General features: G+C 29.2%; 2 protein-coding genes across 3 annotated transcripts; both read right to left on the minus strand.

Annotated features, from left to right (window-relative positions):
- Positions 1 to 528: 528 nt before the first annotated feature.
- Positions 529 to 2,858, minus strand: LOC125424343 (transcription factor bHLH95). Its single transcript, XM_048481523.2, has 3 exons — positions 2,403 to 2,858; positions 1,446 to 1,952; positions 529 to 1,049 (listed from the first exon to the last, which is right to left on the minus strand). Exons 1-3 carry the CDS (start codon positions 2,790 to 2,792, stop codon positions 951 to 953), a joined length of 996 nt encoding a protein of 331 aa, XP_048337480.2. The 5' UTR covers positions 2,793 to 2,858; the 3' UTR covers positions 529 to 950.
- A 5,218-nt stretch (positions 2,859 to 8,076) lies between these two features.
- LOC125424136 (E3 ubiquitin-protein ligase MBR2) lies at positions 8,077 to 14,608 on the minus strand. Of its 2 annotated transcripts, XM_060820357.1 has the most exons (8): positions 14,211 to 14,608; positions 13,738 to 13,768; positions 12,779 to 12,904; positions 10,724 to 12,578; positions 9,838 to 9,888; positions 9,230 to 9,328; positions 8,750 to 8,893; positions 8,077 to 8,606 (listed from the first exon to the last, which is right to left on the minus strand). In XM_060820357.1, the coding sequence occupies exons 4-8, from the start codon at positions 12,488 to 12,490 to the stop codon at positions 8,463 to 8,465; spliced, it is 2,205 nt and encodes a 734-aa protein (XP_060676340.1). In that variant the 5' UTR covers positions 12,491 to 12,578; positions 12,779 to 12,904; positions 13,738 to 13,768; positions 14,211 to 14,608; the 3' UTR covers positions 8,077 to 8,462. The 2 variants fall into 2 exon arrangements, with proteins under 2 accessions (XP_060676340.1, XP_048336574.2); XM_048480617.2 differs by lacking the exon at positions 13,738 to 13,768.
- Between the last annotated feature and the right edge of the window lie 5,947 nt (positions 14,609 to 20,555).

The raw sequence follows: 20,555 nt of genomic DNA on the forward strand, positions 1-20,555 counted from the left end.
AAATGCATATTCAACATTCTGGAAAGATGGTAAAAGATACTTGCAAAATCAGAGGCTATATATGTTGAACCTGTCATCTCCGATAAAGGATTGTAAAAGATACTCATGGTAATGTAAAGAGTTATATATAATAGGTGCAGAATGACTAGATTTTCAATGTTAATTAGTATATCGAATTCAAATAATATTCTTCAAAATACATATATATGTAGACGTGTTTGTTAATAAATTTATATATTGTACAGTATTGCATACATAAAGTACTTATGTTTCTCAACTTTGAATGTTCTACTGCATAACATACTAGAAATAGTATTTTGCTCGATCTATATGTCTCTAAGCGCCTTGTAGGAAATAAATCCAAATGATATGAAGACTTATACATTAATTCCCAAGGTATAACATATGTTTATATGTTATATGAAGGTTTCAATATCATACATAAAAAAAAAATAGAGAGAATTTATATGAGAGAGAATGTTCCACTCGAAGTGGAACTTTGCACTTCCAAAATTTCATATCATTTATAATATATATGTTACAACAATACTAATTCATGGGGTGTTAAAAAAAATTATGGAAAATGTCTTACTAGAGAGGAAGGTCTAATATTTTAAAGTGCATAGAAAGTTTTGCAAAAAGTTTAGGAACTATATATATATATATATAGAGAGAGAGAGAGAGAGAGAAAGAGAGCAAATATAGGCCACTGCAAGCAAAATTACTGATCATAACGCGACCAGTTTATAATGGATATTGAAGACTTGCTTGAATATGTACTCCCCCGTTCAAAAAGATTTTGTAACCCTAAGACAAAATTAAGAAAAGAACAGAAAACGACAGCTGAAATCTCAGTGAAACCTTATATCAAATCCATCATTGATATTGCCAGCTTCAACAAAGATACCCATCTTTAGAGTTGCATTATACTTGTATCCCCAGCAGGTTGATCATGAGGAAGTCACCCAAAACATTATTTCCCCAACAGCTACCTTGAATATTTCTTCAGCAGGAAATGCATCTACCAACTGATCCGAACCTCCACCTGCCTGCTAAGATAACCTACTAGCTACTTAGTATTTGACACCCCAAAAAAAAAAAAAAAAAAAGAAAAAAAAGAAAAAAAAAAAAAGAAAAGCATGTTTGCAATGAAATAAAAAGCAAGAACAATTCTACATATAGCTAGTAATCTTCAATATTATTGAGTGCTTTTAAAATATTTTTGTGGGTTTAGTTTTGTGGGATGGTTTTGTTTGAGAGGTGCCAACCTAGTTATAATGTTTGTTAATTACATCGTGATCGTGATGTAGTTGGCCTAGGTATTTTATTATTATTATTATTTTTTTTAAAAAAAATATATTGACATAGAATTATTGGTTAAAATTAATGAGAAATTTGTTTGAGAAAAAAGAAAAAAAAAAGAGTAATGTTACTTGAAAGCTTACATGTGCTTGAATCATATACATGATTCGATTAGTGTGTGAGGAGGAAATATGAGCGGAGGCAATGGATATCTTGTGCTTCTCCAAAATATAGCAAATGGTGCTGAAAAGGCCAGGTTTCTTAGGGGAACAGACACTAATATGAGCTTCTTCGCCGCAGATGTTCAATACAACATTGGAAGAAGTCCATGTCTGAAACATGACAGGAGAGTGGGAGGTGGTACTGGAGATGAGTGAAGCTGAAGCAGAAGGAATATCGATTATATTAGCGGTGCTAGTAGTGGGCAAGTCAGTACTGCAAGAACCCTGGTCTGCTAAGAACGCCTCTCTAGAGTACTGATCATAGCCTAGCCTTTGTGGGGTAATTGTTGTAATTGTCGTTGGCTCGTGATTGAAAGTTTCTGTGGCACTTTGTAGCTTTTCCAGCTTTTGCTTTTGCAGCTTTTGGAGAGTTTGCTCTAGGTTTTTTATGTAGTTCACTGCTTCATCAACGATTGTAGATTTGTCTGCCTGCCATAATTTTTCTTTTGACATTATATTTATTTCGAGGTAATCAATGAAACAGTAAAATATAAAATAAATAAATAAAAAGTGTCTTATATAATAAAATCAGAATCCAATTATAACACATATGTGTTCTTCAATTTAACTAAAGTACTATTGGAAGCTTCTTAACCTAATTCATATTTTGAAATGTATAATAATTTTCAAACATTGCTATAATATAAATTTCTAGATTTTTATAGAGGAAGAAAATGAAGAACCCTTTTGCTTCTCTTAGCTTCCAAGGATGGAAAAGCAAAAATGTAGAAAGCTAATAAAACTGAAAAAAAAAGAACAAGAGAAAGAGAAAAAAAAAAAATTAAAAATTGGGCTATAGCAATATATATTTATCAAACATTAAAAAATAAATGAACAAGTTATGTACATATATATATATATATGTACTGTTTACAATACCTTAGGAGGTAGTTGAGGAAGCAAAGCATGGAGATTAGCAAACATGTTCCTCATCTTCTTCCTCCTCTCTCTCTCAGTCCATATATGTATTTCATGGTCTGATTCACCTCCAAATTTTCCTTCTTTCATCATGACCTGATCACCACCACCACCACCACAATTAATCCCTTTTCCATTTTTCGAAAGAACTACTCGACCCCGCTTCTTTCCCTGTGGTGGCGGCTCTTCTTTATCATCTGAGCTGGAACCAATATGTTTCCTATCCGACTTCAGTTCTTGGCGATGACAAAGATGATGATCATGATCATCACCATGGCCGGCCGAGTTATCGGAATTAGAAAGATTAGGCCAGCAGGAAGAAGGGTTTTCCCAAGCAAGAGCTTCAGGCATGATGAAAAGAGAGAAGGTGGTGAGAGAGAGAGAGAAGGAGCGTATAAAAATAAAAAAAAGGTGGCAAAAGGGGGAGTGGGTTTAGGTGTGAAGGAAAGGAAAGATGTGAGAAAGAGAGAGAGAGAGAGATTAGCAAAGCTGGAAAGGAAAAGCCCAAAATACAATCATAAGGCACCCCCCCGATGCCGTTACTGAGGCTTCAAAACAAAAAACGGATAGCCTAAGCATTCGCGGGTCCCACTTCCCCCCTCCCATGGTGGCCCCACCTGTCTCCACTTCTAAAAATTGTTATTTTTATATTAAAATATTGCTCAAAAAACCATTTGCCCCATTTGGTAAGTGAAAATATATATATATATATATATATATAAATTGGCCTCCTGTTTTGACAACAACCAGTCAAAGCCCTAGCTAGTTTCAGAAGAAATTTTTTTTTAATTAATTTTAATTAATATATAACAGAATTCGTCTAAATATTTATAATATTTTTTTTATGTGATTTTGGTATATCAGTAACTGCCTTATATATAATATATATATATATATATGGTGGTCGGTTTTCTTTTTGTATGGAAATTATTAGCATGGTTATAATTAATCTTGTCGGTGACCCTAACTATCTGTTTAATTAGGATAAAGATGTGAGCGTTACGTGTATATATATATATATATATATAAGTAATGATTAAATGTCATAGGGGAGTTTTTATTTTTATTCTGCGACAAAACAACAAAATGTTGTTTTAGCTTCATATATGAGAACTTAATTAATGTACAAGTTAGTAATAAGTAGTTTTTTTTTTTTTTAATATATCATAGTAAATAAATAGTTAATACTGCTGTATAGGCATCTTAGCTGTAATATTTTTATAAGCGTCTGCTGTACTAAATTATTGTCTTGTTTACGATTTATCATGCATGCATGCAGTTAAAATATATATAGGCTTATCTTAATTGAGGTAAATGTAGATTATATATACCAATACTTATGTTTAAAACAAATCGTTGCCATACTTGTAATTAAGTTTTAACAGATAATTAAGAGGTATAGAGAAATAATGGGTGTTTATCAATTTACAGCACGAAGAATAAAGAAAGTCTATTGGGAAAATTAATTTTTTGTATAATTAATTTGTAATTTTCTTTCTTTTTTATCATTTCTTTTTGTTGTTGTTGTATATTCCCTTCGAAAATAATAAGTTTGAGGGTAAGTTCTCTGGAAAAAAAGAAAAAAGAAAAAAACCTATTATGGCAAAGTTTTGTCTTGCATGCTTTTCGTAAATGAAAAAGAAAAAAAAAAGAAAAAAGAAAAAAAACCTTTTGATGAATAATAATTAGCAAAAGTGGCTCTTGAATTTGCGAGCCAGGAGATTACACACAGTGGTATTCGGTGAGGTCATCGTTAATATTATCGGTAATTGGACTCTTCTTGTCTCTATATAAATTTGTTTTTATAAAAAAAGTAATAATATCCTTTTTTCTGATAATATTCAAATAAAATGACATAATAAAAACCAAAAAAAAAAAGAAAAAAGAAAAAAACAACTTCAAACCCAGTTTCAAGTTTCTTTTTCCTCTAACTTTCAACATTATATACATGGTTTTAACTTTTTTTATAAGAAAAAGTTCCAAATATGCATGTTGACTAGATGTAGATCGGTACAAATAATTGTACAACTATTTTTTATATAAGTTACAGTAGTTATATATTCAATTTTGATCCAAAAAAAAAATTTATATATTCAAAAAAATTCAAAATTTTAGTATTAATGAAAACATCGATGGTTTAAAATTGAAAATATCTATAAAAGTATCATTATCAACGATAAAAATTTATAAAAATAATGAAAATTGTTGGAAATTTATTTAAAAAATAAATTTTTTATTGAAATTTTAGGATTAATTTATTTAATCTATTAATTATAAAATTGATTATATAAATTGTAAAAATATTGAATGGATATTATATTTTTTTTTAATCAATCAGTTTATAAAAAGCGTTTATATAATAAATATATTATTATTAAAAAATATATACAAAAACAAATCCATATTTGATAAGATTATTTATTAATTAAGATATATAAAATAATTATTACAATTATATTATATTTCATAAACGTCATTTCAATACCATAAAACTCTTGAATAGTTAAAAATTATTGGTCTTTTTCTTATTTTCATTTTAAGATTTGAAATGTAAATTTTAATTATTAAATAATATATCTCCTAAATAATTTATATATAATTGTTAATATGCCAGTAATATAAATATTTAATAGTTGAGTTTGCAAAGAATATACATCCTGCATGTTTTTTAACTTTTGTCTATATTTTAATTTTTATCTATTTTATAATATTTATATAAATATTAAATTTATTATTTCAAAAAATATATAATAATGGATTAATAGACTTGTAATTTTGGACATTAATTTTTCCATAAGAGTAGGATATGTTAACTTGTCAAGTATAATTTTGGATATTGTTTGTTAAATGTAAATTTTATTTTTATTTGCTTAATTATTGGAAAGCAATTAAAAGGTTATAAAAATATTAATTTGGCAAAAATTTTTACTAAACATTAATAATATTTATACATTTTTTGATAAAAAAAATTTTAAAAAATAAATCTAATAGATATTTCCAAATTTTTTTATGGAAATTTGAAAAATTACTATAAAAATTATGAATTTTTTAATTAAATTGTGAAAGATTTAAAGTAGCTATTATGATGAAAATTTTCATAAAAATTATGAAAAAATATCAAAAATTTTGGTGAATATTATAAAAATTATAGCTATTTCCATTTAAAAGTTAAATTTTTCTTTCTATATGTTAAAAAAATAAAAATTTTACAAAAAAATTTTTTATTTTTAATCCAGGATACAATTACATATATATATATATAGAATGAAGAAAAATAAAGACAACACCAACAAGGAAAACAAGCACTCTTAAGTATTTAAACTCATAAGGGATTGGAATATATCAAGGAAAACTTATTTGTTATGCTTATAGCCAAATGGATAGATATATAAAGCTCTTAAATTACCATTTATTTTATTGTTTAACTGAAAAGAGTCATTCTTAAATTAATGATGCATTCATAGTTCTTAAATCGTTTAATCATCTTTAGAACTCATAAACCATAAATTATGTGATTTGATGAACCCCAAATGAATACTTTTGTCACTCGATCCAACTATATATTGATCATTTGCTTAGCACAAATGATCATATGTTAATTTTAATGGTGATTGAATACACAGCACCAAAAACAACAATAATAATATTCGAGTGGGTTTTTAACTCGAAATCCTCCACAAGTTGAGCGTAATATATATTATTTAACCTTTTATTTTAAATTCGTTGGCTAAATAACAAGTTAAAATAATGAATAACTTAATTATATGAATCATATATTATATAATAAGTTTTAATTTTGTTTTGATTGTATAATTAACTTCCAAAGCAAATAGAATATATATATATATATATATATATACATATATACATAGACACACACACAGAGGGTAGCACAAAAATAAATGTAGACCATATCACATATGATTAGAACATATAGCAATTATAAGGATGAGTAAGGGTAAGGTAGAGCGTTATTTAGAATATTTGTAATGATTAAAAACGAAGCAATCATTTCCATTTTTTTTTATTTTTTTTTTACTTCCCTCTTTTTCCTTTTTCTTTAAATCTTTTTGTCAGTTTGGGACTTTGTGTATTCAATGTTTTTATTTAACTTATTTGCATGCACTGACACCCATACATACGTGTTGCTTCTTCTACATCTTGTCCCTTTGCCACTCTTCATATTTCTATTTCCACACTCTACAACAAATCAAACCATTGCATATAAAATTATATAACTAATATATATTCGAATCAATTAAGATGGTTTCATCAAAAGAAATAATAAAAATGGGTTGGAGGAAAGTAGAAAATGAACGAAGTTGATAAAAACAAACGTTATTAATTCAAAAATTTTATAGCCAATTGTAATTATATATAATACTACAAATCATATAAAAATAGTAGTTAATAAATGTTTGATTTTGTTAAATAAATAAGATGTTAGATATTGGTGGGGATTTGTTAGTACCAGCAAATTGGAGCTTAATGGTATTTTGCAGCTTCTTCGCTTCTTCTTGTCTTTGTTGGTGTTGATGACGATAAAAGTAGAGCAAAAAAGTAGACACCTAATCATTTTAAGCACCACATTACTACAACCTATGACATGGGCCGTTATGTAAATATTCATCTTTTTTTACATCATATTTATGTATGTATGTATGTATGTATGTATGTATGTATGCATGTATTGTATCGTATCTATGTATGTTTATACATATGACGTATGTACATATGTATGTATGTAGCTGAAAGAGTTTGCTTCTATAAAACCACAGGGGTTACGCGGTCCTCTTCATCAACAAGTCTCAAGTCACTCTTTTGTTATATTTAGTCTTAAGCATTAGTCTTACTATAGTTTTTATTTGCGTAATCAACCACTTTTTTGGAGCAGCTTAACTTTGAATCCTATACGGAAGTAAAAAAGTAAAGCCTAACACGTGAAAATGGAAACGGAAATAGGAATTAAACTCAGGACGTAAGCTCCGACATTGTCATTAAAATGCTTTTTTTTTTTTTTTTTCTCTCAAAGCTCAAGTTTATGGAAGATAGATTTTTATACACTTAAACTAATAAAATTTAATATTGGTTGTTGCCAAAACAAATACCCACAAATTTGATGTTTTACTTGAATAACGATCTCTTCCTTTTTATTTTTTTCTTTTACAAAATATATATAAATTTATATATATATGTTTTACAAACTCACATAATTCTAGAATCATGGAATATAATGTTTTGCTTTTCGCCCTTTTATGTAATATGAAAATTTAGCAAGTTTCCCTTTACCAAAATAAACCTACTTTTTTCTCGTACGTTCAAAGTTTTTTAATTAAAAGAAAACATTAGAAGCTAATATTTAGTCTGAACCAGCACTCCATAAAGTGTTGAATTACAATTAATTTGTCTTTTGCTACCTGGGCACCAGAGAGGTAACGAGTAAAGGCAGATTTCAAAAACCAAAAAAACAGAACCCACATTAGATAGCAATTCATACCAGCAAAAAGAAAAGAAAAACAATAACAGGAACTACTTAATTCTGAAAACCAATAATTACCACTAAACAAGAGACCAGGATTACCCTAATGGAGAAAAACTTAACATGCCCATGATTCCAGCCAAGTAACATAACAAGTGCAACAACAACATAATTCCAGCTTCATAGTGAGAGCTTAATAATGTCATAAACATTATTCCAATGTATATATATTATTAGCATGATGCTTTAAAATTATCCATCACTAACATATAGACATATCTTTTTATGCCATCTTAAGCAAATTCATTTTTCAGTTTTCTCTTTTCTTTTCTTTTTTTTTTCTTTTTTTTTCTTTTTTTTTTTTCTTTTTCCTTACCCCCAGTTATAGCTGCTCTCCTTCTTCATGAAACCATGCAGTTTGTTTGCACCTCAAACTGGTTTCAAAAGGAAAAAGGTATAAATAGGTTTTTTTTGGGATCCCAATTGTTGAGTTTAGTGATACAGTAGCAAGACAATTATATTTAAGCACTTGGATATCCAGATCAGTCTTCTTTCATGTTCAGCAATCCTGTAGTCTTACAGATAGGGCAGAGATTCTTCTGCATGAGCCATTGTTTGATGCAGTTGGTGTGGAAGTCATGCCCACATTCTAGTGTTCCAATATCATCTCCACCATCATATTCCTCCTGCCAAAACAAGGATTCAAGCAAGGTTGACAATAACTAAAGACAACTGAAATGAAGCCATTATAGGAGTTCCCTAATTTTTCTGTTCAGGCCAAAAGTCTTGCATTTTTAAGCTCACATGATAGGCTACAAAAAGCTCATACCTGACAGATACAGCACGGTTCCATGTCTGGTGGGGAATTTGTTCTAATCAATACATATTTTCGCTGTTTCATCAACTTCAGAATGATCTCCTCGCTCAATCCAGTGCTAACATCTCCTATGCGTTCCTCCAATGCCAAAAGTTCCTATTATCCCAACAGCGAAGTTAGGGGCAGAATATTCAACCAGCAAAGTCACGGGAAAAATTTCCAAGTGTAAGGATAGTTACAAGGAATTTCCTTCCTTAACCCTCATGGTGTATTTGCATTTGAAAACAATGATAATGTACTGGTACATCCCACATCAACTCGATTGAGAAAGAAATTATTTTTTAAAAAGAATTAGTTTGGTACACACAGCTCTTTTTTTACCACCATGTATATGTATGTAGGTGCACTGTAATGTATATTCCTCCAAACAGGTATTGACCTAACTATTATCCAAAGAATATGGTATTGAGCAAACTATTTGCAGCTTCTTACCTCATAAGACATATTGTCAACATCAAGGCGCATATCTCTGTGCCTGTCATGCATTTCGGCCATACCATGATATATGAATGGATCAAAGAGCATATAATCCTGACATATTACCATATTTGGGTCAGTTGCTAGTAACAAAACGACAGAATCAGTGTTAACAAGCAAGAAGCTCAGCACATTATCTCCTTCATCAACAAAAAACTTCAGCGCACCTAACTATATGATCACCAACAAAATCCATAAAACCTTCTTAAATATGCAAGTCTGCACACGCAGCATGGTTGAATTGATCCAAAAATTGAGAAATTATATATATAATGGTATGGTACTCTTGGATAAAGTCCAATTATGCAAATTATAAATTGGCAGCTAAAGAACAGAAGAAGACAACCATTTTCTAATTTTGCTAACCTATAAACAAAGTATATGCAAGAATAAGCAACCGTGATTCTTACAGGCAATCTAACTATGAACTGCAAAGAAAATATTTATTTAACCTAAGACAAATAGCTATATTCTAATTACTGCACACATATCAAGAAAAGTGAACACAGTTATAAGGAACTCTTGGCAATATCAAATTAAGTGTAAAGTCAAAAAGTTCAAACCTCAACTCTTAAGTTTTCACCCCTACGCATAGCATTCAAGACTTGTCGAATCTGTTAAAATGGCACAAATATTGTTAGTCCCAATATTAATGCTTCAGTTACTAAAGTAAGATGCTATCAATCAGTTTTGACAGAGACTGAAAGAATGCAAATCAACATGATTGAGAAATAAAAATCAAACATGGTATAGACAATATCATGCAAAATTAAACAGTGCAAATGTAACTATAATTCTGATTGAGCGAATGTGACTACAACTTCCATTCAAAGTTACTTGTAATTTGGATTGACCAAAATACTTCTAAGAAACAGATGGAAGACGTCTCCAAAGATTTAAAAGTTACACGGAAAAGCAATTTACTACAGCAGGAATTAGGTATGACTCGTTCATTTTAGCTACATTTTAAGCAGTTTACCTAGACTTGTTGCAAACATAAAAATAAACCAACATCCACTAAAACCACAAGCTTGTGCCATTGTTGAGCTTACCCTTTGGGACCGTATTGTTGGTTAAGTTGACTATTAATCCATCAAAATTAAGTGACTTATATCTAATTTGTTTCTTTTCAAACTTCAAACTTACTTCAAAAAGATATCTGATATCCATCATATCTATGCTTTCCTCAAATTTAAAGGTTTTCAATCATGTGTGTTAGATATCTGATATTCATTATATCCATATATTAGATATGAAAACAATATCAGTTCAATATATAGAGTACCAAATACAGAAAACTGAAATGCATAGAATTTGCCAACTATAAGATTGATAGTAATTTGGTAGACTTGAGTATTTCTAACACCGAAATGCGTACTCTGTATAAGATGCCAAAATGTTAACAGCACCATTACTTGACAAGGGAAAAAAGATAACAAGAAAACAAACCTCAGATATTAGCCTGCGTCTCCCTTCAATATCAGCAGCTAAAGCCCTTAATGAATGAGGCATATTAAGAACATCATCACCATGTCTCTCCATCAAGAATGCTGACCTGAGGTGTTGTCGATGGCTCTGGTTATTAGGTCCAGAAGACATTATAGTATCTTGTGATGGAGAAGAAGGTCCTGGAGGTAATGGGTTCAAATGACCAGTACGACCTCTGGGTTGAGAATCAACAGAGGGAAACAAGGACCAGGGTGCAAACTCTGATAATCTTTGATGATCGTGTGGTGGGGAGTTGTGGTGAGGAAGCCACGCAGGACTAGGCAAAGGAGGATTGCTGGAACTGGAGGCAATCCTTGACGAGGAAGGAATTCCTATAGATGTGCTTGCATTTCCAGAGGCCAAACTCCAACTTGTTGGATCTTGTGCTGAATTCCGAATCTCAGTTGCAGGTAGAAACGTGGTGTTCTCTGCACTATTTCTTGGAATGCTTCTTAAGTTTGCTTCTTCTCGTAATTCAGTGCCTCTTTCTCCAGATAAAAAAGTAGAAATGCTCCCAACTCTTGAGCTGGAAGCCCCATTCCAAGGAAACGGATGCATGTTTCCCGAGAAACCAGGCATATGCATAGCATGAGACTGACTTTGAGAAGCACCTGAATTGGCTGCAACAACTGTGGTTGATCTCAAATCCAAGGAATCATTAAATGGAGCAGCTCTAGGTGATTGATGAGGAGAACAAAGACTAGAACGCCTTGCAGTCCCTACTGATGATAAATTGAATGGTACAGATTCCTCTTGTGGCCCAGTGTCAAAGTCCCGACCAAAATGCCTCGTCATACTTTCTGAGTTTCCAGTAACACTAGAAGAAGGAAAGGCATCTGAAGTAACTGCTCTTATAGCAATCCCAGTTCTTAGGTTCTGCTGCTCTGGAGTACTTCCACTGGAATAATTACATGACGGCATAGACAAACGCAAAGTGCTAGAAGGATTATTATGGGCTGGACCAGCATGCCATGAACTACTTTCAGCTTGTGGAAAGGAGCTAGAACTTCCTCCAGTATAAGACTGACCAGAAGTACCTTCAAGGGCCTTTCTCTTGCAGGATAAGCCCCAGTTTCCAAAGGATCCTGAGCCAACATCATGCTCCCCCACTATACGACCAGAGCTTCCAGATGAAGACCCAATAATATCAGATGAAACACTAGAACGAGATGTCTGATCCGTTGGTAGTCCACCTGACTTGTAGAGATTTGGGCCAATGCTAGCGGCCAATCCCTGCCCACTATTACCACTACTTCCAATATATCCAGCATTTCGATTCATGTTTTGATGGACATGACTAGAGCTGGAACCCTGAAAAAAGGATGATTCGTTTCTAACCTGATTGCCAATGTTACCCATACAAGCCCTCCCAGGAAAAATGATATTACTTGGCTCAAGTCGCCTTTCTTCTGATACAGGACCAATCCCAGAACCAGAACTGTACGAAGTTGGCCAACCATGTTCTATCTTTATCCCATCATCAACAGTCTCGTTTTGTAGAGTTGATCCCGAAGGCTCGCCAGAACTAGTGAAGCTCTGCATATCATGATTTCTAGCATTTATACGCACCTCACCAGTAGCCAAATAATGTGACAACCGGCTTTCTACTGGATTTAGAATGTTATTTAAAGTAGTTTGCTGACTCGTGCCAGCACTATTGGAAACAGATCCATGCGCAATATCAATGGTTTCTGGAAAAGAACCAATGCTACTCCCTTGCCCTTGCATTATTGTATATATTTCACCTGACAAGGTGCAAGGCACTGAAAATATTCAAAGCTCCAAGAAAAATCCAGGTAGCACTTCTCAGGAACGCCTGACATCATGTAGGAAACAGGAAAAGTTATAAGTATCAACTTAAACTAAAAGATAAAAACTTTTAAACAATTTTAGATGATGAAATCAAAAAAAAATATATATATATATATATATATAAAATAATAATAATAAAGAACAAGAATGTGGGGGGGAAAGAAGTCCACAGTTTATCTTTTTAAACATGGACTTTACACTTACTGTTGCATATCAAATGCTAACAAAATAATGTTGTGAAGCTCCCATCTATGACAACTTTGATAATTATACAAAATTGGTTGATCATATCTTGTATGCAGCGTCATCCGAAACCCAGGCAGGTGACATCTGAAATTTCAGAAAGACACACATTTAGTCACAAGAGGACTGAAACAGAAGACACATGAAAGAATAACTTTCTACCATGTGCCATGTAAATGTTCATTCAGCGGATTCTACTACTACAAGAGAATGCTTAGCAGAGTAATTATAGCCCCATATGGCCACCAGTGAGCAGAAAATGAAAAGCAGCCACCAGTGAGCAGAAAATGAAAAGCAAAACGCATAAGACAAGCTAATAAAGACTGAAGAATAAAAGAAGGGAGGAACTCTGAAGAATTAAAAAAGAATCAGTTGGATTTAAAAAGCCCAAAGACTACAACGGAAACAGCTGAAAACTTTTGACCCCAACCCTCCCAATAGTTCAGACAGGGAATTTGGCCTCTTGCTTTAAGGTTTTTCTTTGAAACAAAGAAGGAATAACATATGAGAAAAATTGTTGCTCCAAAAAGATATCAGAAATTGATGCACCCCTTATGCCAACAATTACTTCTGTATTATTTTTTCCAACAATTCTTTGAACATTAATATTTCTTTTACAAGTGTAATTATTTTAGCTTTCTCGTTGCAAAAAATTGAACAGAACCTCAAACACCCAAATACCAATATAATGCTGGGACAACACCCAGCAAAAACCATAACAACTTATGCTAGGCATATCTATAAAATCTCAAAATTTTGGCATACAAAGTTTAACAAATTATTCATTATGTATATTATATCAGCACGATAAACGATTCTTAGACACATTGGCGTTGAAAACACGTATTCCAAATCATATACTACAGCCTCGGATCACATGCCAACACCCAAGTATTCCTCCAAAAAAGATGAAGCATGACCTCAAACGTCAATCCTCACAATAGGACGCAGCTGGTATATTCACAAAACCAACACATGACAAGCAAACAGAACAAATTAAAACAAGCACTTAATAGCATAGATAAAAGTGAGAAACTTCGGAGAGAGAGCGTTGCATTTTTCTCAAAATCAACCTAATTGAGCTTCAAGCAATTCGATAACATCAAAGCCATAAATAAATAAAACCCAGAAAGCACAATACAGCAAATTACCGAGCCTGAAAACAACAACAATTATTCAAACACAAAAATGGCTTAACGGGTCGACCGAAATCCCAAAATACCTCTCAAATTTGCTCGAAAGAAAAAATTAAAAGATTCTCAAAACACAAAAAAAAAAAAAAAAAAGTACCCTTCATGAAAACCCAAATTTCAAAAAATAAGGCATAGGAATAATCAACAAAAATATTAAAAAAATAAAAATTGGGTTAAGGAAAAGAAGGAGAAGAAAGTACCTGAGAAGTGAGAAAAAATGAAGATCAAAGGCGAAACTGCAGGATCAAAAGGCGTCCAAATAAAGAGAACCCAGAGGCCTGCGAACAAGATTAAGAGGCGTTTCAAAGTCTCTCCCTCTTTCGCTCTCTCTCTCTCACCCCCACTTTCTCTCTCTCTCTCTGATTTTTGTCCTTCAGTTACTTTAATTTTCTGCTTTGTAGTTGGGTAAAGAAAATCAGAACAAAGCCAAAGAAATGGATTAGAGAGAGAGAGAGAGAGGGGTGGAAATGGAGAGATGAGAGGAGAAAGAGAGAGAGAGTAGATACAGTAATGCGGAATCTAATCTCCCAGATGCTTAAGATTTTGGAAGAGAAGAGTGGGGTTCGGTTGGGTTGGGTTGGGTTTGAGATGTGTTGGGTTTGGCGTCTGAAAGCTCTCTCTGTCTCTCTCTCTCTCTCCCACCCATCACTTTGTACACGTAGCTTGCATGCACTCACCTTGGGTCCCACTTCTCTTCCTACTTTCCTTAACATTTTCATTTCTTCCATTTTTGAGGTCATTAGGTGGGATGTACACCACAATTTCAATAAATACACACACAGATATTATATATATATATATATACATACATATATATATATATATAATATTATAATATAATTAATTATTTAGATTATTAAAAATGGAAGATTTGAATCCGGGATTCCTATTTAAAAACATTATGCGGTTTTGTCCATCGAGTTTGAGAGTGTTTTATATTCTAATCAAGTATTATTTAGAATAAGAATAGGAGCAAACTTTAATGCCATCTACTTGTAGGACTTTCAAGAAGCATTTTAATAGCAATAACAGTAACATACTAACATTACAAAATCAACTATTTACCAAAAAAAAAAATTAGAAAATCAACTGAAAATTCAAAAAATCCAAAAGATTTTCTATTCTTGATTCTTTAAGTAAAAGCAATAAAAACCATATATATATATATATATGAAAATTTTATGGTGAGAACGGTCCGCATGAGAACTTCTGTATTAATGACGGTTTTTTATAGTATTAATGACGGTTTTTTAGAAAATCGTCATCAATATTATGAAAAACCGTTACCAATATTGTGGTCCACATAAGAACCGTCAGTACCATAGACGAACTGTATATATATATATATATATTTGTTAGGAAATTATACTAAATACTCAGTGGCATGTTAAATATTAAAAATAATTATTTGTTCAAATATAATTTTAATATTAATTTATTAATTGAAATGCTACCTCAATATTTATTAAGTTACTGAGCATTCATCTTATATTAATCAATAGAACAAGTACACTTATACACACACACACAACTAATACCTAATGAACCTAAATTTTAGATTGAATTTTTGTCAAAATTAGAATTTTTTTCTTTTTAATGAAAGATATGTTTTGAGACTACAGTACTTTTTATTTTTAATAAGTGAGATTACAGTGCTTATTATATATAAAAAAAATAACGTGTATTTTTTATAATATTGATTTTGACTAGCCATATCCAAAAGGCTCACATAAATTAGCACCTTCTTAACATCAACAAAAAAAAAAAAAAAAGAAAAAAAAGAAGAAGAGCAGCACCTTCTACCTCAAAAATATAAAACAAAATAAAACACTTTTATAAATTGACTTGATTTGATATTATTTAACATGAACAAATTCTAAAGTTCCCTAATTGATTTGATATTTCAATCCATAAAACAAAGTTTCGGATAAATAAATTCTTGAATTTAGGTAAACAATCAAAAGAAAAAGAAAAAATCACAACATTTCTAAAAGTTTAAAACAACGATTGACAACCCAAGCAAAAGAGAGACTTCAATTATTCCATTTCACTATTTAGGATACTTTACGAGAGGATTTAAAAGAGAAAGCAATGACAATTCAATATATATATTTCATGCAAAAAAAATATCAGATTTTTCTATCTGAAATAGATTATTTCTACATAAATGTCTCTAAAACTATAGGCTAATGAAATAATTATTGTATTTCTCGAACAATAATTGAAGTTCAAATTGCTCTCCATAAATAATATAGGTATTATTAAATATGAATCTCACTTATATATATTTATCATTTCAGAATATTTAATTAAAGACTCCAATTTTTTTTAAAAAAAAAAAGGATAAAATATCAATTAAAATCTACTTTAGCTTTTAATTAATTATTGTCTACAAAATTTGTCCTTTAGTTTTAATCATACCAAATATAAAAAAAAAGATATTTGGATGTCATAATATTTTATTTAATAAACAATGTGTAAATTTATATAAAATTCATAATATACTATTGTTAATTACCCAAATAATAATTATTATTAATTTTAATTTATCATGATGAACAACATCATTATCTTGAAAAATGCTTGGAGTCCTGCAATCTCATTGGATCCACATGTTCTATGTATAATTGTCATCCAAAGCTATTTAGACCATTAGTTGACAAGATAGCATGATTAGTTAACTTAACCCCTAATGGCTTTTAATATTAACTATTAAACTAGCAATTGGTCCATAATCACACGACAAACAAACAAATCAAAGGTGCTGGCTGATCTGTGTATTTAAAATACAAAATCAACCCGTCATGAATTTTTTTTTTCAATATAAAAATTGGAATTCATTATCCGGAAAAAAATATCAGCTTCACTATTGAATTGTTTGGGCACATAGTGAATATCTTCTCTCATCTTAAACTAATCCTCTCATTCCCCAATTGGTTTAGAAACAGGAATTTTTTATTTTTTATTTTTAATTTGACAGGAAGAGACACCAAGAGCAAAGAAAATTCATATTAATTAATGCAGTGCATGCTAGTAATTAGATGTTTAGGAGTTGCATACAATGAATCAGCCCCTTCCTAACCTGCGGCTGAACTACAGCTAGGCCTTGGCCCCCTGCCCTTTTTGATTTTCACTTCTACATATGTGTATTTAAATATACTTTAAATTTGCATTTTGTATTTTACATATTTGATCCCATCAGATTTTATTAGTTTCCATTATTATCAACTAAATATTTTTATATAGAGTTTGCAATTATCTATAAGTTGTCATTAAAATAATTGAAATAATAAATTAATTATATAAAAAAATTGGTTGGTTTCTCATTTAGATATAGGTGATCAATTATTATGTATGTTATAATCGTTATAGTTTTTGTTTTTTTTTTTAACCTAATATAATCTTTTACTCTAACTTAAACTTTTTATTAAGGTTTTAAATATCTAAAATTTTTAACAAAATTTTTTATTTTTTTAAAAAGTCAAAAAGAAATTTAGATTCCAAATAGAAATATGTGTAATTTTTATAATATCTATCGAAATTTTTAAAATTTCATTGAAATTTTTATGAAAATTTCTGTTATTTCTGTTAAAATATTCATGGAAATTTTCATCAAAATATCTATATCAAATATTTAACAATTTAGTTAAAAATTCTATAATATCGATCGAAATTTTTAAAATTTTCATATAATTTAAATTTTTTTAAATTTTCTTATAAAAAAATTCATAAATATTATTGATATTCAGTAAATTATTTTACCAAGTTAACTTTAGTGATATTTTTTTTTTACTTTTCAATTGTCTTTTAAATATTTAATTATATGAATAAAATTGAGTGAATTAAAATTGAATAACCATGATATATTCTATTTATTAATAAAGTATATATATATATATATATATATATATATTTGTAATACATTTTATATAAAATAGATTCATTAGAATTCCATAATTATAGGTTTATATTTGATTATATAAGAATGAAAAATAATAACACAAAATAATAATATGAAAATATAATATTATACAAAATTAATATTGATAGTATTTAAATTAATAATATTAAACAGATAAAAATAAAAAGATTATAGAATATATTATACTAAATATTAAAGACAACTACATTTAATACAAGATTTTTATAGTTGACATATTAATAATTACATAAAAAAATATTAAATACATACAATTTTTAATAATTAATTTTCACATTTCATATTTAAAAATAAGAATGAGGAAGAGATCAACAATTTAAAACTATATAAGAATTTTATAAGTATTGAAATGATATTTGTGAAATATAATGTAATTGTATTAATTGTTTTATGAGACTATAAAAGTATGTTACTATCATATTGAATAAAAATCTCTTTATCTACTTGGGATTTTATATGGCTTTTCATAGTCTTTTTTCTCTTCCAACATATATGTATTTATATTCAATAAAATTAAGTAATTTAATTTATGATTTTTTTTTATTTTCAAAGAAAATAAGACAAAATCTATAGGTTTTGTTTATTTTAAATATTAAATTTTCTTACAAGAAGTAATTTAATTTTTGGCCCCTCACTTTGGCTCCGCCCCCTGTTTCTAACCGCAAACCTTATACTTTTTTATTTTATTTTTTTATTTTAAATTGATCTTTCTTTGAAATTGTACCACGTAAAATTAAAAATTCTATGTGGAACCCCTCCGACATATCAACAAGTAATTAGAAAATCACTATCATAGAGTCATATACATTCATGTTATGTGATATACTTTTTGCTGAAAACTTCTTGTCTTGATCTAGACAATGTTTGTTTTGATTAGGCTTCAAGCATTGAATATTAGTGGGGTATAAAAATTATCTCAAATATCATGTACCATGGACCTGGCATAGGTCTTTTACTTTGACAAAAATAAAGTTGATTCACGCTAATATACCAAAAAAAAAAAAAAAAAAAAGGTACAACAATAATTATTATCAAAATTATAATTAAATATTCAGGGGTAGTTGTTTATAATCCTTATAGACGAGTAAAATTTGAGTACTTGAACAACACTCTGTCATTTTTTCAAATTATGACTGAGGAATACAACTTCATCTCTCATTGCTTACAAAATCATTTAACCATCATAATCTTTTACTAGTTTGGTCCCTCAACAAAGCACCTAAACCACTAATGAATTAATTTTTTAATAGCAAATTGTACACAAATTTACTCCGTCAACATACGTAGCGAATAAGTAACCTTTTATAAGTATATAAATAGAGTAATTTTAGTTCTTGTAAAAAATAAAAATTTTAAATACTAAATAAATCTATTAAAATATATATTAAAAATTATATGTTAATATTTTATTCTTAACTTATTAAAATAATATAGTTATGAATAAGTAAATTTTTAAAATAATGATAATGTAATTAAATATAATAAAACAATTACATATACATGACATTTGCTTTATATTTTGATAGATTTAATTTAATACCTCAAGTATTATTCATATAAAAAATGCTTATAGACATTACAGAGAGGCTCTCCTCATGGAGCAGAAGGGAAGTATACAATATTTGTTACATTTCTTTGAAGTGTACCTATGTTTAGTACTTCATTAAGGCTTATTAATTTCATAATTTTTGATAAGTGGTTTTTTATTTTTATTTATTTATTTTTCAAAAACACACACACACACAGAGACACACAGAATTAGGATTCATATAAAAAAAACACTGATTAAAATTAAAAATTAAAAAAAATTAAATATAAATTTAATTATATATTAAAATTATATTTAGGTAAAATGATATTTATTGAAACAAATAATTAATAAATATGATTTTAAATTTATATAATTCAAAAAATTTTAAAAAATTATAATACTGAAAACTTAATTTAAATATAATTATATATATAGAGATATTTTATATAATTATTTTTAAATATCAACCTTTTCTTTTAGGGACCTAAATTTCAACATTTACTGTTTTGTTAATAAACCAAAGTAGCAAAGGTTGACACCATTGTGTGTCCGTACCATTCCTGTCATCCCTGCATTATTGTCCCTTTCGTTCCAACTTGTTGATTCAACTGTTACAACAATATTATTTAAATAGAAATTAAACTTTTCTTTTTTATATAGAAAACGCACTTATTTTGTTATTATTATTATTTTTTTTTTGGCTGAAAACTTATTTTGTTAGTTTAACTTTAAAGAAGAAGTTTTCAAAATTATTTGTTATGACGAAGAATAATTAAATTTTTGTCTTCAAAAATAATATTGTTACCAAGAAGCATAAATTCTAACAAAACTTAAATAGTTCTAATATACTATATCCTGTAATTAATTCGTAAACAATATTTTTCTTTGAGACATACTGTCTATGGTGTAATTAAATTCTAAATATTTTAGTATCTATAAATAAGTATAAAATCATATGCATACATTTGAATTAATGATAATACATAATTTTCAATTTTTTTTTTTCTTTAGTATGTTGAGAAAAAAAATATTTTATATATATATATATATATATAGATGTGGTGGCCAAAATCT

Source organism: Ziziphus jujuba, chromosome 9 (assembly GCF_031755915.1).
Source record: "Ziziphus jujuba cultivar Dongzao chromosome 9, ASM3175591v1".
Lineage (NCBI taxonomy): Eukaryota > Viridiplantae > Streptophyta > Magnoliopsida > Rosales > Rhamnaceae > Ziziphus > Ziziphus jujuba.